Here is an 18,336-nt window from a genome sequence, read left to right as displayed (position 1 = left end):
GGTTTCTTCTGCCTGCAGCCCCCCCCCCCGGGGGCCGGATGATGTAACCCCCCTCCCCGCGCCCTCCCCGCCCCCCTCCACCATGTGACACTTTAATTAATAATAGCGCCGTCAGCACAACAAACGCACAACACAAGGAGAAACTTGGTGTCCAGGGGAGGCCCCCGGCGGCTGCAGCGCGGCGGAGGCAGGCGCAGAGGCCGGAGGGAGCGGAGGCGAGGGGCGGCCCGAGCGCGGGGAGGGAGAGAGGCGAGCGGTCATGTGCCCGTGCCCCCTGCACCGCGGCCGCGGCCCCCCGGCCGTGTGCGCCTGCAGCGCGGGCCGCCTGGGTCTGCGCTCGTCCGCCGCGCAGCTCACGGCCGCTCGGCTCAAGGCGCTCGGCGACGAGCTGCACCAGCGCACCATGTGGCGGCGCCGCGCGCGGAGCCGGAGGGCGCCGGCGCCCGGCGCGCTCCCCACCTACTGGCCCTGGCTGTGCGCGGCCGCGCAGGTGGCGGCGCTGGCGGCCTGGCTGCTCGGCAGGCGGAACTTGTAGGAACGCGGGGCTTCTTGGTGGGGCCGGAGCCGAGACCCAGCCGGAGAGAGCAACAGGTACGCGAGCGAGCGCCAGGGCGCGGTGGCTGGAGACTGGTCACGCAGGGCAGGCCGGGAGCGGGAGAGCGACAAGTTTGCTTTCTTCCCTTCCCATCCCTTTCTTCCTCTGCTCCCTCCTCGCGCCAGGATCGCCACCCCCCTCGCCTCCAGCTCCCATCTCTCCTTCCAAGTGTCAGCTCAGCTATTCCTGTCCTCCTCTCTCGACTCCTTAAGCGCATCTTGCCACTCTCTCCAGTGGGATGGCTTTGGGAGGACTTTGCCCCCCCCCCCCCCCCCCCGGCCCCGTAATGCCCACCGGCGCCGCAAGTAAACACACAATGCAAGCAAAAAGTGTGCTTGCTAGGAGTGCGTAGTTGCAAGCTACGCCAAAGAATTCTAACCTATCGCGGGTTCAGGGCAGGTCTCCCGTCCTCTTCCAAGCCGTCTGCTGCTCCTAAGTCGCCACTGTCTCCAAACCCTCTTAAGTGGCACTTCCCTCGTTTCTGTTCCTCGTTCTCTGGCGCCGGGAGCGCCTCTCTGGACTGCCTCCCCCTCCAGGTTTCCGCTGGAGCTGTCTTTCCCCTGCGGCCCGCGCACTTTGCAGTTTTCCTCTGCTTTGCCAACTTTTTCACTCCTTCTGCAGCGAGGTGTCCCGTTGAAGGAACTGGGCCTCCGCTTCACCAGAAGGTTGGAGCTGAGACGAAGCAGGAGGTGCCCCCAAAGTGGGCTGGGATCTGAGGCTGTTAGGGAAACTCCAAGGGGAAACCTTACTAGAAGAGCATTTATTGAGCTCCTTCTGGGTGCTAGGCCCTAAAATGTTTAGGGGGGGAATGTTTGAAGGCTTGCGGTATGCTAGGCACTGCGTGCCGGTGGGCGTGGGGAGTATTGAACGCCGTGTTCGCTACCAGTGGGAGAAAGGCACTGAGCATCTTCTGTGCCCTAGGCCCTTGGGGTTGGGGACTTACTGAGCACCAGCTGTGCGCCTAGGGGAGCAGCCGTGTAAGGGACTGTCTTCTCAGATTCTGGAACAGAGCAGAACTGCAGAGAATGGGGAAGGAGAGAAAATCAGCCCGAGCCCACCATAGGTGGGTCTAGGGCTGGAAGGTGAAGGTCGAAGCTGAGAAAGCCGGCGGCCCCGGGTGCCACGACCCCACAGATGCCGAGCGCTCGGCCCTGGCCGAGTCCTGGCCGAGCCCCGCCGTGCGCCGACACCCTGGGAAGCTGGCGCGGCGCCCGCGGAGAGAGGCGGCAGCCGGAGCGTGGGGGGTGACAGCGCCAGGGGAGCTGCGGGGGTGCGCAGGGTGTGAGCCGGGAGCGCGGGCGACAGATGTCGCGTGGGCCGGCGCAGCCCTGGCGCTGGCGAAGAGAGGTGCGTGCTTCGGGACGCTCTCTGCCCGGCCCCTGGAGGTCCCATCCGGGGCAGGTCGAATCCCAGGGGCAGGAGCCACCTTCTGGACGGGGCGGGTGGGATGGGGGTGGGGCAGAAAAAGGGAGTCGAGCGGGAGGCGCGAAGCCCAAAGCGTGGAATTTACGCAAGGGCGGACAGAAAGCGGAAGGAGAGGGAAATAAAAAGCGGGCGGCGAGACCAGGATAGAAAGGTGAGGGAACCGGAGAAGAAGAGAAACGGCTTGGAACACAAATTGCAAGATAGTGGGGATGTGAATTAGAAGGAAGATGCGAGGAAGAGGAACCCAGTCAGAGGACTGGGACGCGGCTTCCCACGGTCTTGGGGTCCAGGCGGGGCTGGGAGAGCGCTCCCTTCCCAGAACGGGGCGGTGCGGGCTGCTGAGCGCCCACCCCGGGGTGGGGGGCGGAGAACCGGCCGTGCGCGCGTCGGGGCTGGGGGTGCCCCCGGGGCCCGCGGTGGAGGCGGCCCCGGGAGGTGGCGGGAGACCTCCGAGAGGGCGCGCGGTGAGGACGGAGTGCGCCCCTGTGCGCCCAGGCCGGGCACAGGGGGCGGGGGTTGGAGCTGGGAGACCCGGGTCCACGCAGCGGGGGAGGGGGCCCGACGGGAGCTTCGCGGCGGCGGCAGATAATTGCCGGTGTAGGATGTATTGCCCCCTCCTCCCTTCGCTTCTGCCCCAGAGTTCCGGGCCGCTTCTCGACTCCAGATCATCCCTGGGTTCTTCTTTCCCCTCCTGAGTCCCCCCCGGCCTCCCCGGCAGCCACACCCTCCCGAGTTCTCCCTCCTCGCCTGCCCTGACCCCAGAATGCCGTGGGCTTCCCCGGGGCGCCGCGCCTCCCTCCGTCGGGACACCAGCGCTCGTGTCCTGGGGTTCGCCGGGCGTGGGCTCCCAGCCTCCGTCCCCCTGTCCGAGGAACTCGCGTTCCCGGCCCCGCCGCCTACCAGCCTGCAGCTCGCTCGGGCCTTTGGTGTGCCTTTGGCTTACCTGGCGGGACACCCGTCTTTTCCAGGCCTCTCCGGCCAGTTGGGAAGAAGTGAAAGACAATCCACTGGAGAAAGACAATTTGTTGAGTTCTGTCTGCGGTCCTCTCCGTTCTTCCTACCCGAGAGGGAAAGTGGGAGTGCTCACGGGATGACTTAGGAATTTCAGGGAGGCCTGAGTCAGCCCTGTGGGGCAGGCCCTTCTTTTAGGCGTTAAGGGTGACCTTGGCTATATGCAAGACCACAATTTCAACAAGCTTATTTTGAGCTGCTGCTGTGAGCGGGCGGTACTTTTCTCAGACGCCATCATTAAACAAACAAACAAACAAACACCCCAGACTCAGTTTTCCCCATACGTAAAATGGGGACCATGATAGTCCTTGGTGGCAAAGGTGTTGTCAAGAGGGTAAAATGAATTCACCTACAGAGGGTTCTAGAACAGTGCCAGAGGCATGAGAAGTAGATATACAGGTAAGCTGTCATGCTTATGATTGTGCATTTAATACCTTTCTTTCCCCAAAGAGATCACTTTCTATTGTTGGCAATTGCTGGCAATTCCCCACCGTCCCTACATGCCCTCTTGGGGGCTCAGAGCCAGAGAGGCCAGGATAGTACAACGGTGAAGAGCATGGGTTTAGGGACCGGATGGGCCTGGACTGAAGTCCCGGCCCAGGAACTTGCCGGCACTGTGACCTTGGGCAAGAATCATAACCTTTCTGAGCCTTTATCTGTAAACCGGAGCTGTGTCTCTTCTAGAGTCGTTGAGGAGGCTGATGGGGGGAGCATCCATTTAAAGTACCCGAGGCAGCGCCTGGCACTTAGTTCACTCATCAGAGGCCGTTATGAAATGGGTCATGCCATTCTGATGATTTCAAAGGGGAAACTGAGGCAGAGAGGGTTCACGGAGTCCCAAAGGGTTGGTGGCAACATCAGAAATGGAATTGGGTTTCTGTCTCTGAGCACACAGTGCCCCGGCCTCAACCCCGCCCGGCGCAGATGACTTGGGGGTGCAGGGGAGAAGACACTGGCAGAAAGCAGAGGGGGGTGAAGAGTCGTGAATTCCTGCACTAGCCAGATTCCCTTTCTCTGAGAGCCTCAGGGGAGTCTCCTTGGAGGCTGAGGAGGCCAAGGGGAGATGGGTGTGATTGAAGCAGTCACTGCAAAAGGTTCCAGAGAGAACAAAAGATGCTTTCTGGTGAGCACTGGCTGGTGGAGGAGGGGAGGGAGGCAGAACTGTGCCCTGGGAGGGGGCAGGGAGGGAGAGAGAAAGCAGCTGGGGAGTCTGGCTGGGAGAAGGGGCCAAAGGTGGGCAGACCCTTGCCTTGGGATGAAGAAGAAGGGGAGAAAGAGGACTCCGCAGGCCCAAGAGCCAACACGGTTGGGGACAAGGAAGATAATGGGCCAGCAGCAGCCTGCTTTAATGAAGTAATGACAGCCTGGCCTGCCAGAAGGATGTGCTAACTGGTTCTTGGCAGGTACTTTGGGGACTAAGTGGTTAAACCTGGAGGCGCCTCCCTGCAGCCTCCCACCCAGCCGCTGCACCCCTGCCAGGATTACTTCTAGAGCCTGAAAGCCTAGGCCAGGGGAGGGAGCAACCCATAGGGAAGGAGACAGCTGTTGGGGAGGTACCCCCCGGGAAGGGGCCAGATGTGCAGGACCTTGGCAGCCTTCCCACCACATGGTCCCTGTCTGGAGTCACCCGCTTGCCTAGGGACAGGCCAGGGCACAAGTGGCTGAGCTGTCGTGTAAAAACAGCCGTACCCCGGGATAATTAAATACACCCCCAGAGGTGGGCAGGGCGGATTTGGCAGTTTCTGGCTTTTGACAGTCGGCTTTTCAGACCTACACTGGGGGTAGGGAGGGAGCAAAGCGGGGGCTTCTCTTTCCCCTCTGGTCATCCCCAGTGTGACGTGTGATAGGATTTCAAGGGAACAATGGGATGCCCCACAGTCCATGACTTGCTTGTCACATAGTAGGCATACGATAGCTGTGTGATGAATAAATGAATCAACCCGAAACTATTCAAGGTAGGTATTCCCAAATCCAGCTGCTTTCACTTACTCAACAATTCGTTACTGAGTACCTACTCTCTGAAGGGCGTGGTGGACACAGGGAGGACACAGACAAAGAAGTCCCGGCCCTTTAGGGGGAAGAGACAGATGATAAGTTAGATGACAGAAAGATTGTTTTGGTTATTATTGCTGTGTAACTAATTACTCCAAAGCTCAGTGGCTTAAAACAATCGTCTGACTATGCTTATACATCCTGTGGGTTAGGGATTCGGAGACGGCATAGCAGGGGCGACCAGCTCCAGGCCGGTTGGGGGCTGGAATCACGGTGGGCATGGGGAGGAGGTAGTGGGGATCTTCGCTGCGCCTCCTTTGTGGCCTGGGCTTTTCCAGAGCCCGGGAGCCTCACGGTGGTTGGATTCTGACCTGGTGACTCAGAGCTCCAAGAGCGAGTTTCCAGGGGACCCAGGAGAAGCTGCTTTGCCTTTTTCTGACCCAACTTCAGAAGTCACTTAAGTTAGAAGTAAGTCACAAGCCAGCCCATATTCAAGGGGAGTGGAATTAGACACCACCCCACGGGGGAGTGGCAAGGTTCTAGAATAGCATGTGGGACTGGAGATAATGTGGCCATTTTTGGATTATGCAATCTCACACAGATAATTTCAGAAAGTGCCAAGGACTCTGATGGTGTTACAGGAAGGTCATGTAATAGAGAGCCCAGGGGACTCCTTACCTGCCGTGGTTAGGGATGGCCACTTTCAGAAGGGGCCAGGGGACCGGTGACTGGAACGACAAGAAGGAGCCAGCCATGTGAAGGCCTGCAAGAAAGGTGTTCCGGGGAGAGAACAGCAAGTCCAGTGGCCCGGGAAGGGAGACTTTGCACGGTGTGTTTGAGGAAGAAACAAAACCTGAGTAGTGTGGCTAATGCCATATGAACTTGGGGAAGCAGTCTGAGAGGTAGGGAAGGGCTGGCTAATAATCAGGCCATGGTGAGACGGCCAAGTTTGGTTCTAAGGTCAATAGGCAGAAAGGGGTGAGAAAATCAAGCTCGGAGACTCTTTTATCGGTAATGGCGCACGGGCAGGTGCGTCGTAAGGTGGGGGATTAGACGTGACTCAGGAAAGAGGGCAACATTCCGTCACCAGCTACAACATGCACACTGGGATGCAGGGAGGAATGAGTCCCAGCTCCTGGCCTCAGATGCTCCTAGACTTCAGGGGCTGGAGATCCTGGCTCTCTCACCGCAGCAGCCTCTCGGTGGAAATGAGCTCGTTCACCTTCTGCCAGGGTCTGAGAGGTCCTGATTCCTCTACCAGCTCACTGATGCCCAACCTTTGGTGCCCTCAGAACGTTGTGGATCCTGGCTGGATTTCCATTACGTAAGAAATGCCACCAATCAACTCAGGATCGTCTCCCTGCCTCCTTCCTGCCCTACAATGGTGTCCCTGCTATTGGGTGGGGGAACATGAAATGAAGTTACTTTGGGAAACTTTATGTAATATCCCCATTAAAAAATATCTTGGGGTGCCTGGGTGGCTCAATCGGTTAAGCGTCTCGCTCTTGATTTTGGCTCAGGTCGTGATCTCCCAGTCTGTGAGTTCACAAGCCCCGTGTCTGGCTCCTCACCAACCACCAACATTGTGGAGCCTTCTTGGGATTCTCTCTCTCTGTCCCTCCCTCTCTCTCTGCCCCTCCCCCGCATTCTCTCTCTCTCTCAAAACAAACTTTTAAAAAGTCGTAAAAATAGCTTTTTCTTGATTACAAAAAATATTACAAATTCATTAACAAATATTTGGAAAACGCTGAATAAAAGACAGTTTTTGTTGATTATTTCCATCTCACTACCCACTGTTCATATTTTCTTCTTTCTTTATTTAAAAAAATTTGTTTTAATGTTTATTCATTTCTGAGAGACAGAGACAGAGCACACGTGTGGGAGAGGCAGAGAGAGACAGACAGACACAGAATCCAAAGCAGGCTCCAGGCTCTGAGCTGTCAGCACAGAGCCCCACGTGGGGCTCGAACTCAAGGACCTCGAGATCATGACCGGAGCTGAAGTCGGACGCTTAACCGACTGAGCCCCCCCAGGCACTCCCCACTGTTAATGTTTTCAGTAGACTTCTTTCCATTTTCAAAAAGACATCGATGGGTACTTTCACAAAGGGAATCACTCGCTCTAAATATATTCTCTGTAATATGACTTTTCCATCATAGCACAGACATGTCTCCATGCCTTGAAATATTTTCTACGACACACTTAGAGGTCACTTACTGTTTCATCATTCTGCTGTCCTGCCATTTATGTTCCCAATCCACTATTGTTGGGCATTTAGGTTGTTTCCAACATGATGATGAAGCATCCTTGTATATTACTCTTAGGGCACATCACAGGTGATTTTCTTAAAAATGCCTACAAGTGGAGGGGCGCCTGGGTGGCGCAGTCGGTTAAGCGTCCGACTTCAGCCAGGTCACGATCTCGCGGTCCGTGAGTTCGAGCCCCGTGTCAGGCTCTGGGCTGATGGCTCGGAGCCTGGAGCCTGTTTCTGATTCTGTGTGTCTCCCTCTCTCTCTGCCCCTCCCCCGTTCATGCTCTGTCTCTCTCTGTCCCAAAAATAAATAAACGTTGAAAAAAAAATTAAAAAAAAAATGCCTACAAGTGGAACTTTGATATCAAAGCATATGTAAACATTCATTACAACAGTTGTCTAAAGGGTATAAAACCTTTTTTTTTTCTTTAATGTTTAGTTTTGAGAGAGATAGAGAGTGCGAGTGGGGAGGGGTAGAGAGAGAGAGAGAGAGGGAGACGCAGAATCTGAAGCAGGCTTCAGGCTCCAAGCTGTCAGCACAGAGCCAGACACAGGGCTCGAACCCATGAACTGCGAGATCATGACCTGAGCCGAAGTCGGACACTTAACCAACTGAGCCACCCAGGTGCCCCCTTTTTAAAAAATAGGCTTCATGCTCAGGATAGAGCCCAATTCGGAGTTTGAACTCACAACCCTGAGATCAAGACCTAAGCTGAGAGCCACACAGGCGCCCTGGGGCGGGGGGGGGGGGGGCGGGGGGGGGGAACCTTGTGGTTAAGGTCCAGAGGGTTTTCTAGACAAACACTGCCATTTGTTCCCATATGTCATTCATGTCACTGGCTTCTATATATAAGATGGGTTTGAGCTTGGCTCTTGAGTTGGCTGTTACCATTCTCAGCTAAATCTATGTTGTTTTTTTGTGGAATGTTCTTCGTGGACCACACCTCTAGCTATTGTTGGAGTGCCCAAGAGTAGGGATGACTCCTTCATGTCCATCCCGACATTGGGAAAGAGCTCCAAGTCTGAGCAATGTTACTAAGGGTTTGGAGAGCTTCCCTGCCTGCCTGGCTCTACCTATCACCATGGTACAGCCATGTACCATGTACATCGGATATTCTTGGATCTAGCACATGGTGCTTAATAAATACTGAAGGATGCTAACATATACTGATGATGGGGAAACTTAGCTTTTGGTAGGGGGAGGTCTTCAGAGAGTGGGAATGTGTCAGGGGCAATGGGATGGATTTAAGAAGAGGTCACTTTCAAAGACAGCCCAGATCTGAAATGTTTTAGTTGGCACACCACGGGCTCCAAGTCTTGATTCTGAAATTTTAACCACTGGTAACAGTTCATCCTGTTGACCCAGATTTTATGCGGAGGCGGGACAGCTTGGTGGAAAGTGACACGAACTTTGGAGTCAGGCTGACTTTTGGATCAGGTCCGAATCTGCCATTTACCAAACGTCCCTTTACCTTCTGAGCAGTATGAGGCATGTCACTATGTTGAGAAAATGGTAGAGAATGGTCAATGGTAGTGCAGGATATGTGTCGTTTTTATTTGGGATAAAATTCAGTCCTTGGGTCCGTATTCGGAGTATGGTGGGGAACTCATACTGGACTTTTGCAAGCCTTTTGTTTAAAGCCATTGCCAGTCTTGCCTCCCCCACTCTGTGGCTCACCAGCAGCCTGCTTAAGCCACTGTGCCGGGGCTGGGAGAACCTCCAGAACAGGACTTCCCAACCTGGGCAACACTGGCTTTTAGGTCTTCTGAGAGCACCAATCAGGTCTATTTTGCCCACCATTGTATCCCAGCCCCCAGCATGGTGACTAGCACAGAGCAGGCATCCAGTAACTACTGAATGAATGAATGGATAAATGGATGAATGGATGGGTGGATGGATAAATGAATGAATTGGGGGGACACCTCAAGGAATTTGGGAACCCTCCAAAATTCCACATAGAATTGGCTGACTTCATACTCCTCTGTTTCTCCCTAGTTGAGAGGGAAACCACGGCTTTGATCCAATTCTCCTAACATCTATGACCATAAAAGGTCACCATTCTAGAAATATAGCCAGAGCTAGACAGGACTTTAGAGACCACCTGGCCCAACTCCCTCACTTTCCAGACAGGGACACTGAGGCACAAAGATGGCTGCTGAGGGTTAAGATGAGGTGGCCTTCAATGCCAGCTGACTCTAAGGGTTTGAACAAGTTTTCACACCTGGTGGTCTCCCAGCTGAATCTGACCTGCAGTTGCTTTTTCTTTCTTTCTTTTCTTTTCTTTTTTTTTTTTTTTTTGACTACCGTGTCTTCCCCCACCCCCGCCGGGCACTGAAAAATCAGGCACTTTCTTACGGAAGTCTGTACTTACAGTTTTTCTGGAAAAAAAAAAATGGAAAGGTCTGACAAGACTGAGTCTGTATTCCCACGTGGCAGCAAAAGCCTGGATGAATATCAGAAGCCCCTTTAGATGGGATACAGGCTCTCGGGATACCCCGACCCCTCCCGGGCACACTTCGCTGGTCCCAGGCAAGCATTTAAATTTGCAAGGCCTGCTTTAGGGGACCACCTTGTCAGACATCCCAGGATGCATACACACACCCACCCACATACCCTATTTTAAATAAGTGAGATCATCTGTTCATGTTGCTCTGTAATCCGCTTCCCCCCCCCCCCACTAAAAATAGACTGCTGAGCTCTTCCTGTGTCAACCAAGAAAGGTTTCATCACCCTTTTGAACGGCTGTATGATGCTCCATTGTTGGATGAGCCATGACTCACTTACTTGGTCAACCCCCACCCCCCGCCCCCCAGGACATGTCTGCCGTTTCTCATTGTCTGATAGCATGAACAAGGTATATTCTGGTTTGGACAATTTTGCAAAAAAAAAAAAAGGGGGGGGGGAGTTCCTAGGGGTGAAATTATTCGGTCAAGGAATGTGCGTGTTATAACAGGTGAATCATCTGGGGAGACACTCTAAGGAGGGTCTGCCCATTTGGTGTCATTTCTCTGCTGCGTCGCTACCTCCCCACCCTCAGGGCTACCCATCCCGGATGTCTGGTTAGCATGCATACAGTCCACCTGCTGTCACTCATAGTGGACAGAAGCTCCCAGTTCTCTGCTCTCTCCTCACAGGCTTTACGTAATCAATAACGACTCACCGAAGCACTGATAACTGCCCGGTGATAGCCGTGGTATTCACTGGTACCCCTGATAACTAGTCCCTGAGACCAGGGTGCCAGCGGCTTCCAGAGGCTGCCGGATGGCCTCTTCCTCTCTCACGTCGTGCCTCAGAGCCAGCCTCCTGCCTTTTTGATCCCTTCACCCTCCCATCTCCTTGGCACCCACCGCCCTAAGTGGGCAGCATGAACTACAGGGATGGAGGCTGAAGTGAAGACACAGACCAGAGCAGGCGTCCCTCCAGGAGAATTCTGCACGGAGACCTTTGTCCCCATGATTCTTAGGCGCTGGGACTGACCGCGGGGACCATCTGAACTCCGCAGTCAAAATAAAGCTCCCTGAAACCAAAGGCGGAGAGTGGGGAAGTTGCCACCCCTATTCCCTCGTTCACGTACCCACGGTCCCCCGGCAGGTTGAAATGGGCCCCTGTTCTGTGTAGGACATCGTGCTGGGCTCTGGGGACCCAAGGACGAAGGGGAGAGACACGGTGTCTGTTAACGCACAGAGAATATTCTGGGAGGTGTAGCCGTGGAGCGAAGGGGGCTTTCCTTTTCATTTCTTTATCCTTCTCTGCGGTTTGAATTTGTAACTTAACATGTGTGCAAACAGCAAGAGCAAAAAAAGATGTTTTTAAAAATGAAATATTGGGACCTCCTAGGAAGGAAGCCAAGAGTCTTCATCTCCGATATAGGAAGAAGGGGGTGAGCCTCCCGCCTGCTCTCCTGTGTCAGTGGAGCTGGCCGTTCACCGCTTCCCCCCTTCACGCCCACAACAGGGTGACGGGACCATGGCCCAGGGAGGCAGGACCCTGAGGGGCCATGTTCTCCCCTCTCCCCGCCTGCCCCCTCCATTCGGTGGGCGCAAAGGGGAAACAGGGACATTTTTTTAAAGGCAAAGTTTCATGTATCTCTTCAGCTGTGAGCTTGGGTTCTGAGTCAGCATTTGAGAAGGTGTTTTATGAGCCAAGTTTGAGGAAAAACATCTCAGGGAGTAGGACAGTGGGTCACAGGGGATGACAGACTTTGTTTTTTACAAACACCGCTGAGGGGCACCTGGGTGGCTCAGCTGGTTGAGCGTTCAACTCTTCATTTTGGCTCAGGTCGTGATCTCACCGGTCGTGAGATCGAGCCCCGGGTCGGATGCTGCGCTGACAGCAGGGAGCCTGCTTGGGATTCTCTCGCTCTCTGCCCCTCCCCCATTCACACACTCTCTCTCTCTCAAAATAAATAAACGTTTAAAAAAATAAAATAAAAATACAGCTGACTCTTGAATAACATGGGTTTGAACTGCACAGGCCCGGTTATATGCAGATTTTTGGGGATAAATTCAGTCTAGTACTGTCAATGTATTTTCTCTTCCTTACGATGTTCTTAATATATTTTCTTTCCTCTGGATTGCTTTATTCTAAGAATGTAGCAAATATGACACATATGACACACAAAATAGGTGCTAATTGACTGTTTATGTTATGAACAAGGCTTCCAGTCAACATATGAGTAGTTAAGTTTTAGGGGAGTCAAAAGTTATATGGGGATTTTCAACTACGTGGGGCGGGGGGGGGGGTGGGGTCAGCGCCCCTCACCCCTGCATTGTGCCAGGGTCAACTGTAGTTTTATTTTATTTTATTTTCATTTTTTAATTTTTACTTATTTTTTAAATTTTTTTCTAACATTTATTTTTGAGAGACGGAGTGAGACAGAGCACGAATGGGGGAGGGGTGGGGGTGGGGGGACACAGAATCCAAAGCAGGCTCCAGGCTCTGAGCTGTCAGCACAGACTCGAACTCATGGACTGTGAGATCATGACCTGAGCCAAAGTCGGCCACCCAACCGACTGAGCCACCCAGCGCCCCTGTAGTTTTAAATTATATAATTACTACTTGTTCCTTGAGAGGAACCAAAAAAGAAAGAAAGAAAAATGACAAATGATACAGAAGTGTATAAAGTGCTCTTTCACTCTGTCCCCAAAGTCACTCTCCTGTGTAACTTTCAGTCTGGAGTACATCGCAACAATCGTAATAGCAGACCTTACTATGCGCTGAACTTCTAAGTGCCTCACATATGTTAATAACTTTTAGTCCTCACATTGACACGGTGAAATTCACTGTTCCTCCCCCTACTTCCATATAGGGCACCTAACCAGAGAGGTTAGTAACTGGCCCAAGGTCACACAGCTTTTAAGTGTCTGAATCAGGATTCCCACTCAGGTGTTGGGCTCCAGAGTCTGTGCTCTTAACCATTATGCTATTTTGCATATCTGTGCACTGTTTTTTATATGGATATATAGAGATACATAGATATCTGTACATATGTATAGACACATACACGTATACATATTCATTAAAGGGAAAAAGGCCTGAGATCATACTATTTGGCCATTTGCTCTTTTCAATTAAGACTCAGAACATGCGAATGCAAATTGGTGCAGCCGCTCTGGAAAACAGTACGGAGGTTCCTCAAAAAATTAAAAATAGAACTGCTCTATGACCCAGCAATTGCGCTGCTAGGTATTTACCCAAGGGATACAGGTGTGCCGTTTCGAAGGGACACATGCACCCCCATGTTTAGAGCAGCACTTTCAACCATAGCCAAAGTATGGAAAGAGCCCAAACGTCCATTGATTGATGAATGGATAAAAAATTTGTGGTATATATATACAATGGAGTATATAGCAATCAAAAAGAATGAAATCTTGCCACTTGCAACTACGTGGATGGAACTGGAGGGTATTATGCTAAGGGAAATTAGTCAGAGAAAGACAAATATCATATGACTTCACTCATAGGAGGACTTGAAGACACAGAACAGATGAACACAAGGGAAGGGAAGCAAAAATAACATAAAAACAGGGAGGGGGACAAAACAGAAGAGACTCTTAAATACGGAGAACAAACAGGGTTACTGGAGGGGTGGTGGGGGGGGGGATGGGCTTAATGGGTAAGGGGCATTAAGGAATCTACTCCATTGTTGCACTATATGCTAACTAACTTGGATGTAAATTTAAAAAACAAAAAACAAAAAAAAAAAAGAATCGTAACATACTTTGGGGCCCCTGGGTGGCTCAGTCAGTTAAATGTCTGACTCTAAGTTTTGGCTTGGGTCATGATCTCGCGGTTTTGTGAGTTTGAGCCCCATGTGCTTGGGATTCTCTCTCTCTCTCCCTCTGTCTCTGGCCCTTCCCTGCTCATACTGTCTCCGTCTCTCTCAAAAATAAACTTAAAACAAATTAAAAAAAAAAAAAAGAATCGATCCACCTCCTTCTCATTTGCATGTAGCTTAATGTATTCATCCAGTCTCCTGCTGATGGACATATGGGTTGTTTCCAAACTGCTGCTCTTAGCGACAAGCTGGAGGGAACACCCTTGACCATATTTAGGTGACTACTTCTGTGCGCTAGGTCCCTAGGCTACCGTGTTCCCTTTAAGATCCCCAGAAGTGTAGGCACAGGCCCCCTCTCTGGGTGTAGGATGTGGTTACACGGCACCACTGGCCACGCGGAGGCGTCCTCCTGATGTCCATCTGTCACTACCGACACCAACCTGCAACCAGGACATAAACAGGTGTGGCAATTTGTCCATTTAAGTGCACCGGGAGGCCCTTAGGAAGACACGTTATAGGCTTAATGATTTACAGGTAGGAAAAACGAAAACCCTTTGCTGGTCCTACCTAGTCTTGCAAGAAGATGCCATTCCTTCTGTGGATGGAGCAGATTAGTGCTGTAAAGACAGAGGTTCCTTACCTCTCCTGATGCCATTGTTATTTTCCCTTCGTCGCTTTCAGTGGACATATCTATGCAGCCTCGCTCTGCACAGCTTTGGGGTGCAGGTCCCTGCTCATCATGGTCCTCGGATTGAGCCATATGTGTCTTGACCTCGTGCTCTGCTCTGGCCCTTTCCCCACATAAATGATCCTTCCTTCTTCCAATTAGTATTATTTTTGAGAGATTTCGAGCAGAGGAGGGGCAGAGGAAGAGGGAGAGAGAATCTCAGGCAGGCTTCATGCCCAGCACGGAGCCCAACATGGGGCTTGATCTCACGACCTTGAGATCATGACCTGAGCCAAAATCAAGAGTCAGACGCTTAACCGACTGAGCCACCCGGGCGCCCTCCTTCTTCCAATTATTGAGAAAATATGAATGCATATCTTAAAGGTCCAGTTCAAATCTTGCTTCCGCTCTGAAGCTTTCCCGGTGAGCACAGCCACATCCTGACTTCTGATAGTGGTAGACAATGGTCTTCCACAGTTCTGGCCTCTGACATATCCTGTCTCCCAGAAAAAGACTGGAGGCAAATCGAGGACAGGTACTGGCCTCATCTAGTGCCCAGAACGATGCTTAGCGGAAAGTTAACACGCTCAGTAGCATGTAGATGTGGTTCCTCTCTCTCCCTCCGTCCTTCCTTTTTGTGCGTGCTGAAGGCAGCGTCATCCTCTTAAGCTAATGCTGCAAGGTTCCACTGATTTTTTGAAGATCGGTGTGAGTAGGAGCCAACAAAGCGAGCTTTTGTGAATTGAGCGTGTTTATCAGCTGAGTTGGTGGACGACTGATTGATTCGGCATCCCCTGAACGCATAGGGTGGCAACACGGTAATACGGAAGTCCTGCTGTGCTCTGCCTTCATGGGATGAAAGGGGAAACGGCGTTCGTGGTGACAGGGGTCCTCTGCCTCCACCTGAGCAGGTCAGGGCAAAAAGGACTGAGGTCACTGATTTGGATGACCGTCCGCTAATGTAGACTGTCGGATCCATGGGATTAGGACTCCCTTCGTTCGTGCAGACATATATATTGGGTAAGGGTCCAAGTAAGAGGCAGAGAGTACCCCCAGGCTGGTAACCAGAGAAGAAGTTAGTGAAGGTTCGGTGACAGAGTGTAGACAGGGTTTAGGAAACTGAGGAGGAGTAACGCAGTACTACAGGGCTGGCCACAGAGGAGAGCCGTCCTTCCCGGCCTGAAGGGCTGAGGTGAGGCACTAGGACCTGGAGTCCAGCCGGGGAGCCGAGCCCAGTGGGCGCTGTGGCCTGACAGGGTGGGAGCCAGGGGAATACATACCCAGGTCTTGTGCCCCATTAGGGCCTTCTGTTGAGTAGACCCAGCGGGAAAACCTATGGGTGCAGTTCGTACAGGTCAATATGCCAGGTTCTTGCCAATGTAGAAACTGATCTCTCTCCCACCTTGTCTCCTACGCCGCTGGATTTGCACTGAGTAAGGTGCTGTCGTCTGTGAACTTACAGCCCCTGCTAACTCTCCAGCCTCACCCCTCCCCGGCCCCGTCGCCCAGGCTGTGCTGAAACCTCATCAGGCGCCTTGACCTCGTCAGGGCATTTCGCTGCTGTGTTCTCTCCCTTGTCCTGCTTCTTCCCTTCTTCCCGGCCACCTCTCCGTCCCCTTCCTCTGCTCCCTCTTCCTCCTTCTTCTGACATAATTCCCCTGCCAGAAAAATCCATCCTTTTGAAGTGCACAACTCAGTGGTTTTTATTTTAGTTTATACTTCCAGAGTTGTGCAACCATTCCCACCATCGATCTTAGAACGTTTTCGATTCCCCAACGCAAACCCTGTCCCCATTAGTAGTGATGTCCTAATTCCCTCCTCCTCCTCGCAGCCCTGGACACCCACTAACCTACTTCTGTCTCTAAAGACTTGTCCCTTGTGGACATGTCCTATACGTGGCATCATACAATCTGCGATCTTTTGTGCCCGGCTTCTTTCATTTAGCATAATGACCTCAAGGTTCATCCAGGTCTCGTGTGAGTCCTTTTTACGGCTGAATAATACTCTGTTGTGTGGAAATACCCCACCGTATTTATCGGTTGATGGACACATGGGTTGTTTCCACTTTTTGGCTATCAAGAATAATGCTGCGGTGAACACTGATGCCCAAGTTTTTGGATGAAAATGTTTTTCGATTCTCTGGGGTATATACTATTTGTGTGGCCCTTCCTGGAATGCCTCATCCTGGCTAATTCCCTAGCATCCTTCAGTGCTCAGTAAGGGTCTCTGCTTCCTTCTCCCAAGAGCTCTCTCTGACTCCCCCTTTCGCTTCTGGGCTCCCCTAGCTCGTGTTTATCCAGATTATGCTTCACATGACACTGCCATTGATACCGATTTCTTCTCATCTCTTTCTGTTGGCTTCAGAGCCCCTGAAGGGCAAGAACTATGTCGCTGGATTTCTAACACCTAGCATAGTTCTTGGTATGTTTGGCAATGAACAAAGGAATCAATGAGAATAGAGACTGTCCTACAAGTCTGCCTTGAATATGAGTCTATGAAGTGAATAGATGAAGGAGCAAAAAAGGCAGCATGGTTCTGTATTCTCTCTCTTTTTTAAATGTTTATTTTTTTGAGACAGAGAGAGAGATGGAGCATGAGCGGGGAAGAGGCAGAGAGAGAGAGGGAGCCACAGAATCAGAAGCAGGCTCCAGCCTCTGAGCTCTCAGCACAGAACCTGATGCGGGGCTCGAACTCGTGAACCGTGAGATCGTGACCTAAGCCGAAGTCGGATGCTTAACCTACTGAGCCTCCCAGGAGCCCCTATATTCTCTTTTTTAATCACAGAAGATGCTTATATCTGAAAACAGAAATGCGTGTGTGTGTATGTGTGTGTGTTTTCAAATGTTTGTTTAGGGAATGCGGGTGGATGGATAGGGCTTTGGCTGGGGTGGGGGCGGGGATGGCCACTAAATCTAGCTTCTGGGGGAACCTTTCCTCCAAATCAAAGCTCTGTCTCTCGCAGCTCTCTCCCATCCCCCTCCACCTTCCAACATCCAGGGCTGGCTGTGCAGAGGCCCAAGGCACTGACGTCATCCCCAGCAGCTGTCTGCACGTGCCTACTGACCGAAATACAAATCTTTATTTCTGCAGGTTGGTGAAAACCCTGTGTCCTTGGAGAAAGCTGGTTCCCATTTTCCTGAGGGGGAGCCCAGAGCTTGAAAGGCCGCAGTTGGCGCTTCGAGAAGGAAGTGGAGAGGCGTCTGGAGCCATAGTAGCAACGGCGGAAAGGGACTGGGGAAGCCCTTTGCATATCCAGCTGCAGAAACAGACACCCCAATGCTATTTACATACAGCTCTATATATAAAAAAAGAAAATATGAATATTACTACTCAGTGCATGTCTTGTCGAGGACACGGTCCCCTCCCTTTTCTGCACCTTCCCGTGTGAACTTTGATGCTTCCGTGTCTGGGGCACCAGAAGTGAGGTGCGTACTGTGTACCTGGAAAATCTGCAAAGACTGGTGGGAATCAGCCCCAGAGTCGACCAACCACCTGGGGAGGGATGCTGGCGGAGCGAGGGGGAAATTGCAAAAGGCAAAATAGAAAGAAAAGAGGAAAGTAAGGAGGGGGGGGGGGGTGGGCAGCTCTGTTAGAGGCAGTCTGGGATTCCTCCATTTGTAAGTCTTGACAAGTCCCCGCCTCTCTGTACCTACCCAGGTAGATAGCCTGTCCCGCTAGCACATCAAGACAGATGGGATTTATTTCCCTCCCAATCTGGTGTCTGGTCCTTCACTTAGATTTTGCTGGTGCTAAGTGTGTTCTTGCTGGCACTGCTATGGGGTTCTGCGGCCAGACTGCAAGGCCAGGGGACAAGAGAGATGTCTATTTTGCTGTTTCAGATTCATTTTTTTTTTAAAGGGACAAGTCGCAAAAGTGCCACTTGAGAGTCTCTTCTCTTTCTCTGTGGGGATGAAAACCCAGAGGTGTTTTGGAGCAAACCTTGGGGCCTGGGAGGGAGGAAGGGAAGGGATGCTATTGAGTGGCTCCCTGGTGGAGGCCTTTCTACCGAGGTGGAAAGCTGACCTCATATGTGACTTGTCTGCTCTGTCCTCTACCCCCGCAAAAGTGTCCTGGGAGTTCAGCCCACAGCCTCCCCCACTCCCCAAGGGGATTTCAG

General features: G+C 52.2%; 1 protein-coding gene across 1 annotated transcript; it reads left to right on the top strand.

The window, feature by feature from the left end:
- Window positions 1–259: 259 nt before the first annotated feature.
- HRK (harakiri, BCL2 interacting protein) lies at window positions 260–535 on the top strand. The gene has a single exon (XM_047826818.1). It carries the CDS (start codon window positions 260–262, stop codon window positions 533–535), a length of 276 nt encoding a protein of 91 aa, XP_047682774.1.
- Window positions 536–18,336: the final 17,801 nt, after the last annotated feature.

This window comes from Prionailurus viverrinus, chromosome D3, assembly GCF_022837055.1.
Source record: "Prionailurus viverrinus isolate Anna chromosome D3, UM_Priviv_1.0, whole genome shotgun sequence".
Taxonomy (NCBI): Eukaryota; Metazoa; Chordata; class Mammalia; order Carnivora; family Felidae; genus Prionailurus; species Prionailurus viverrinus.
This window is presented reverse-complemented; position numbering and strand designations above follow the sequence as displayed.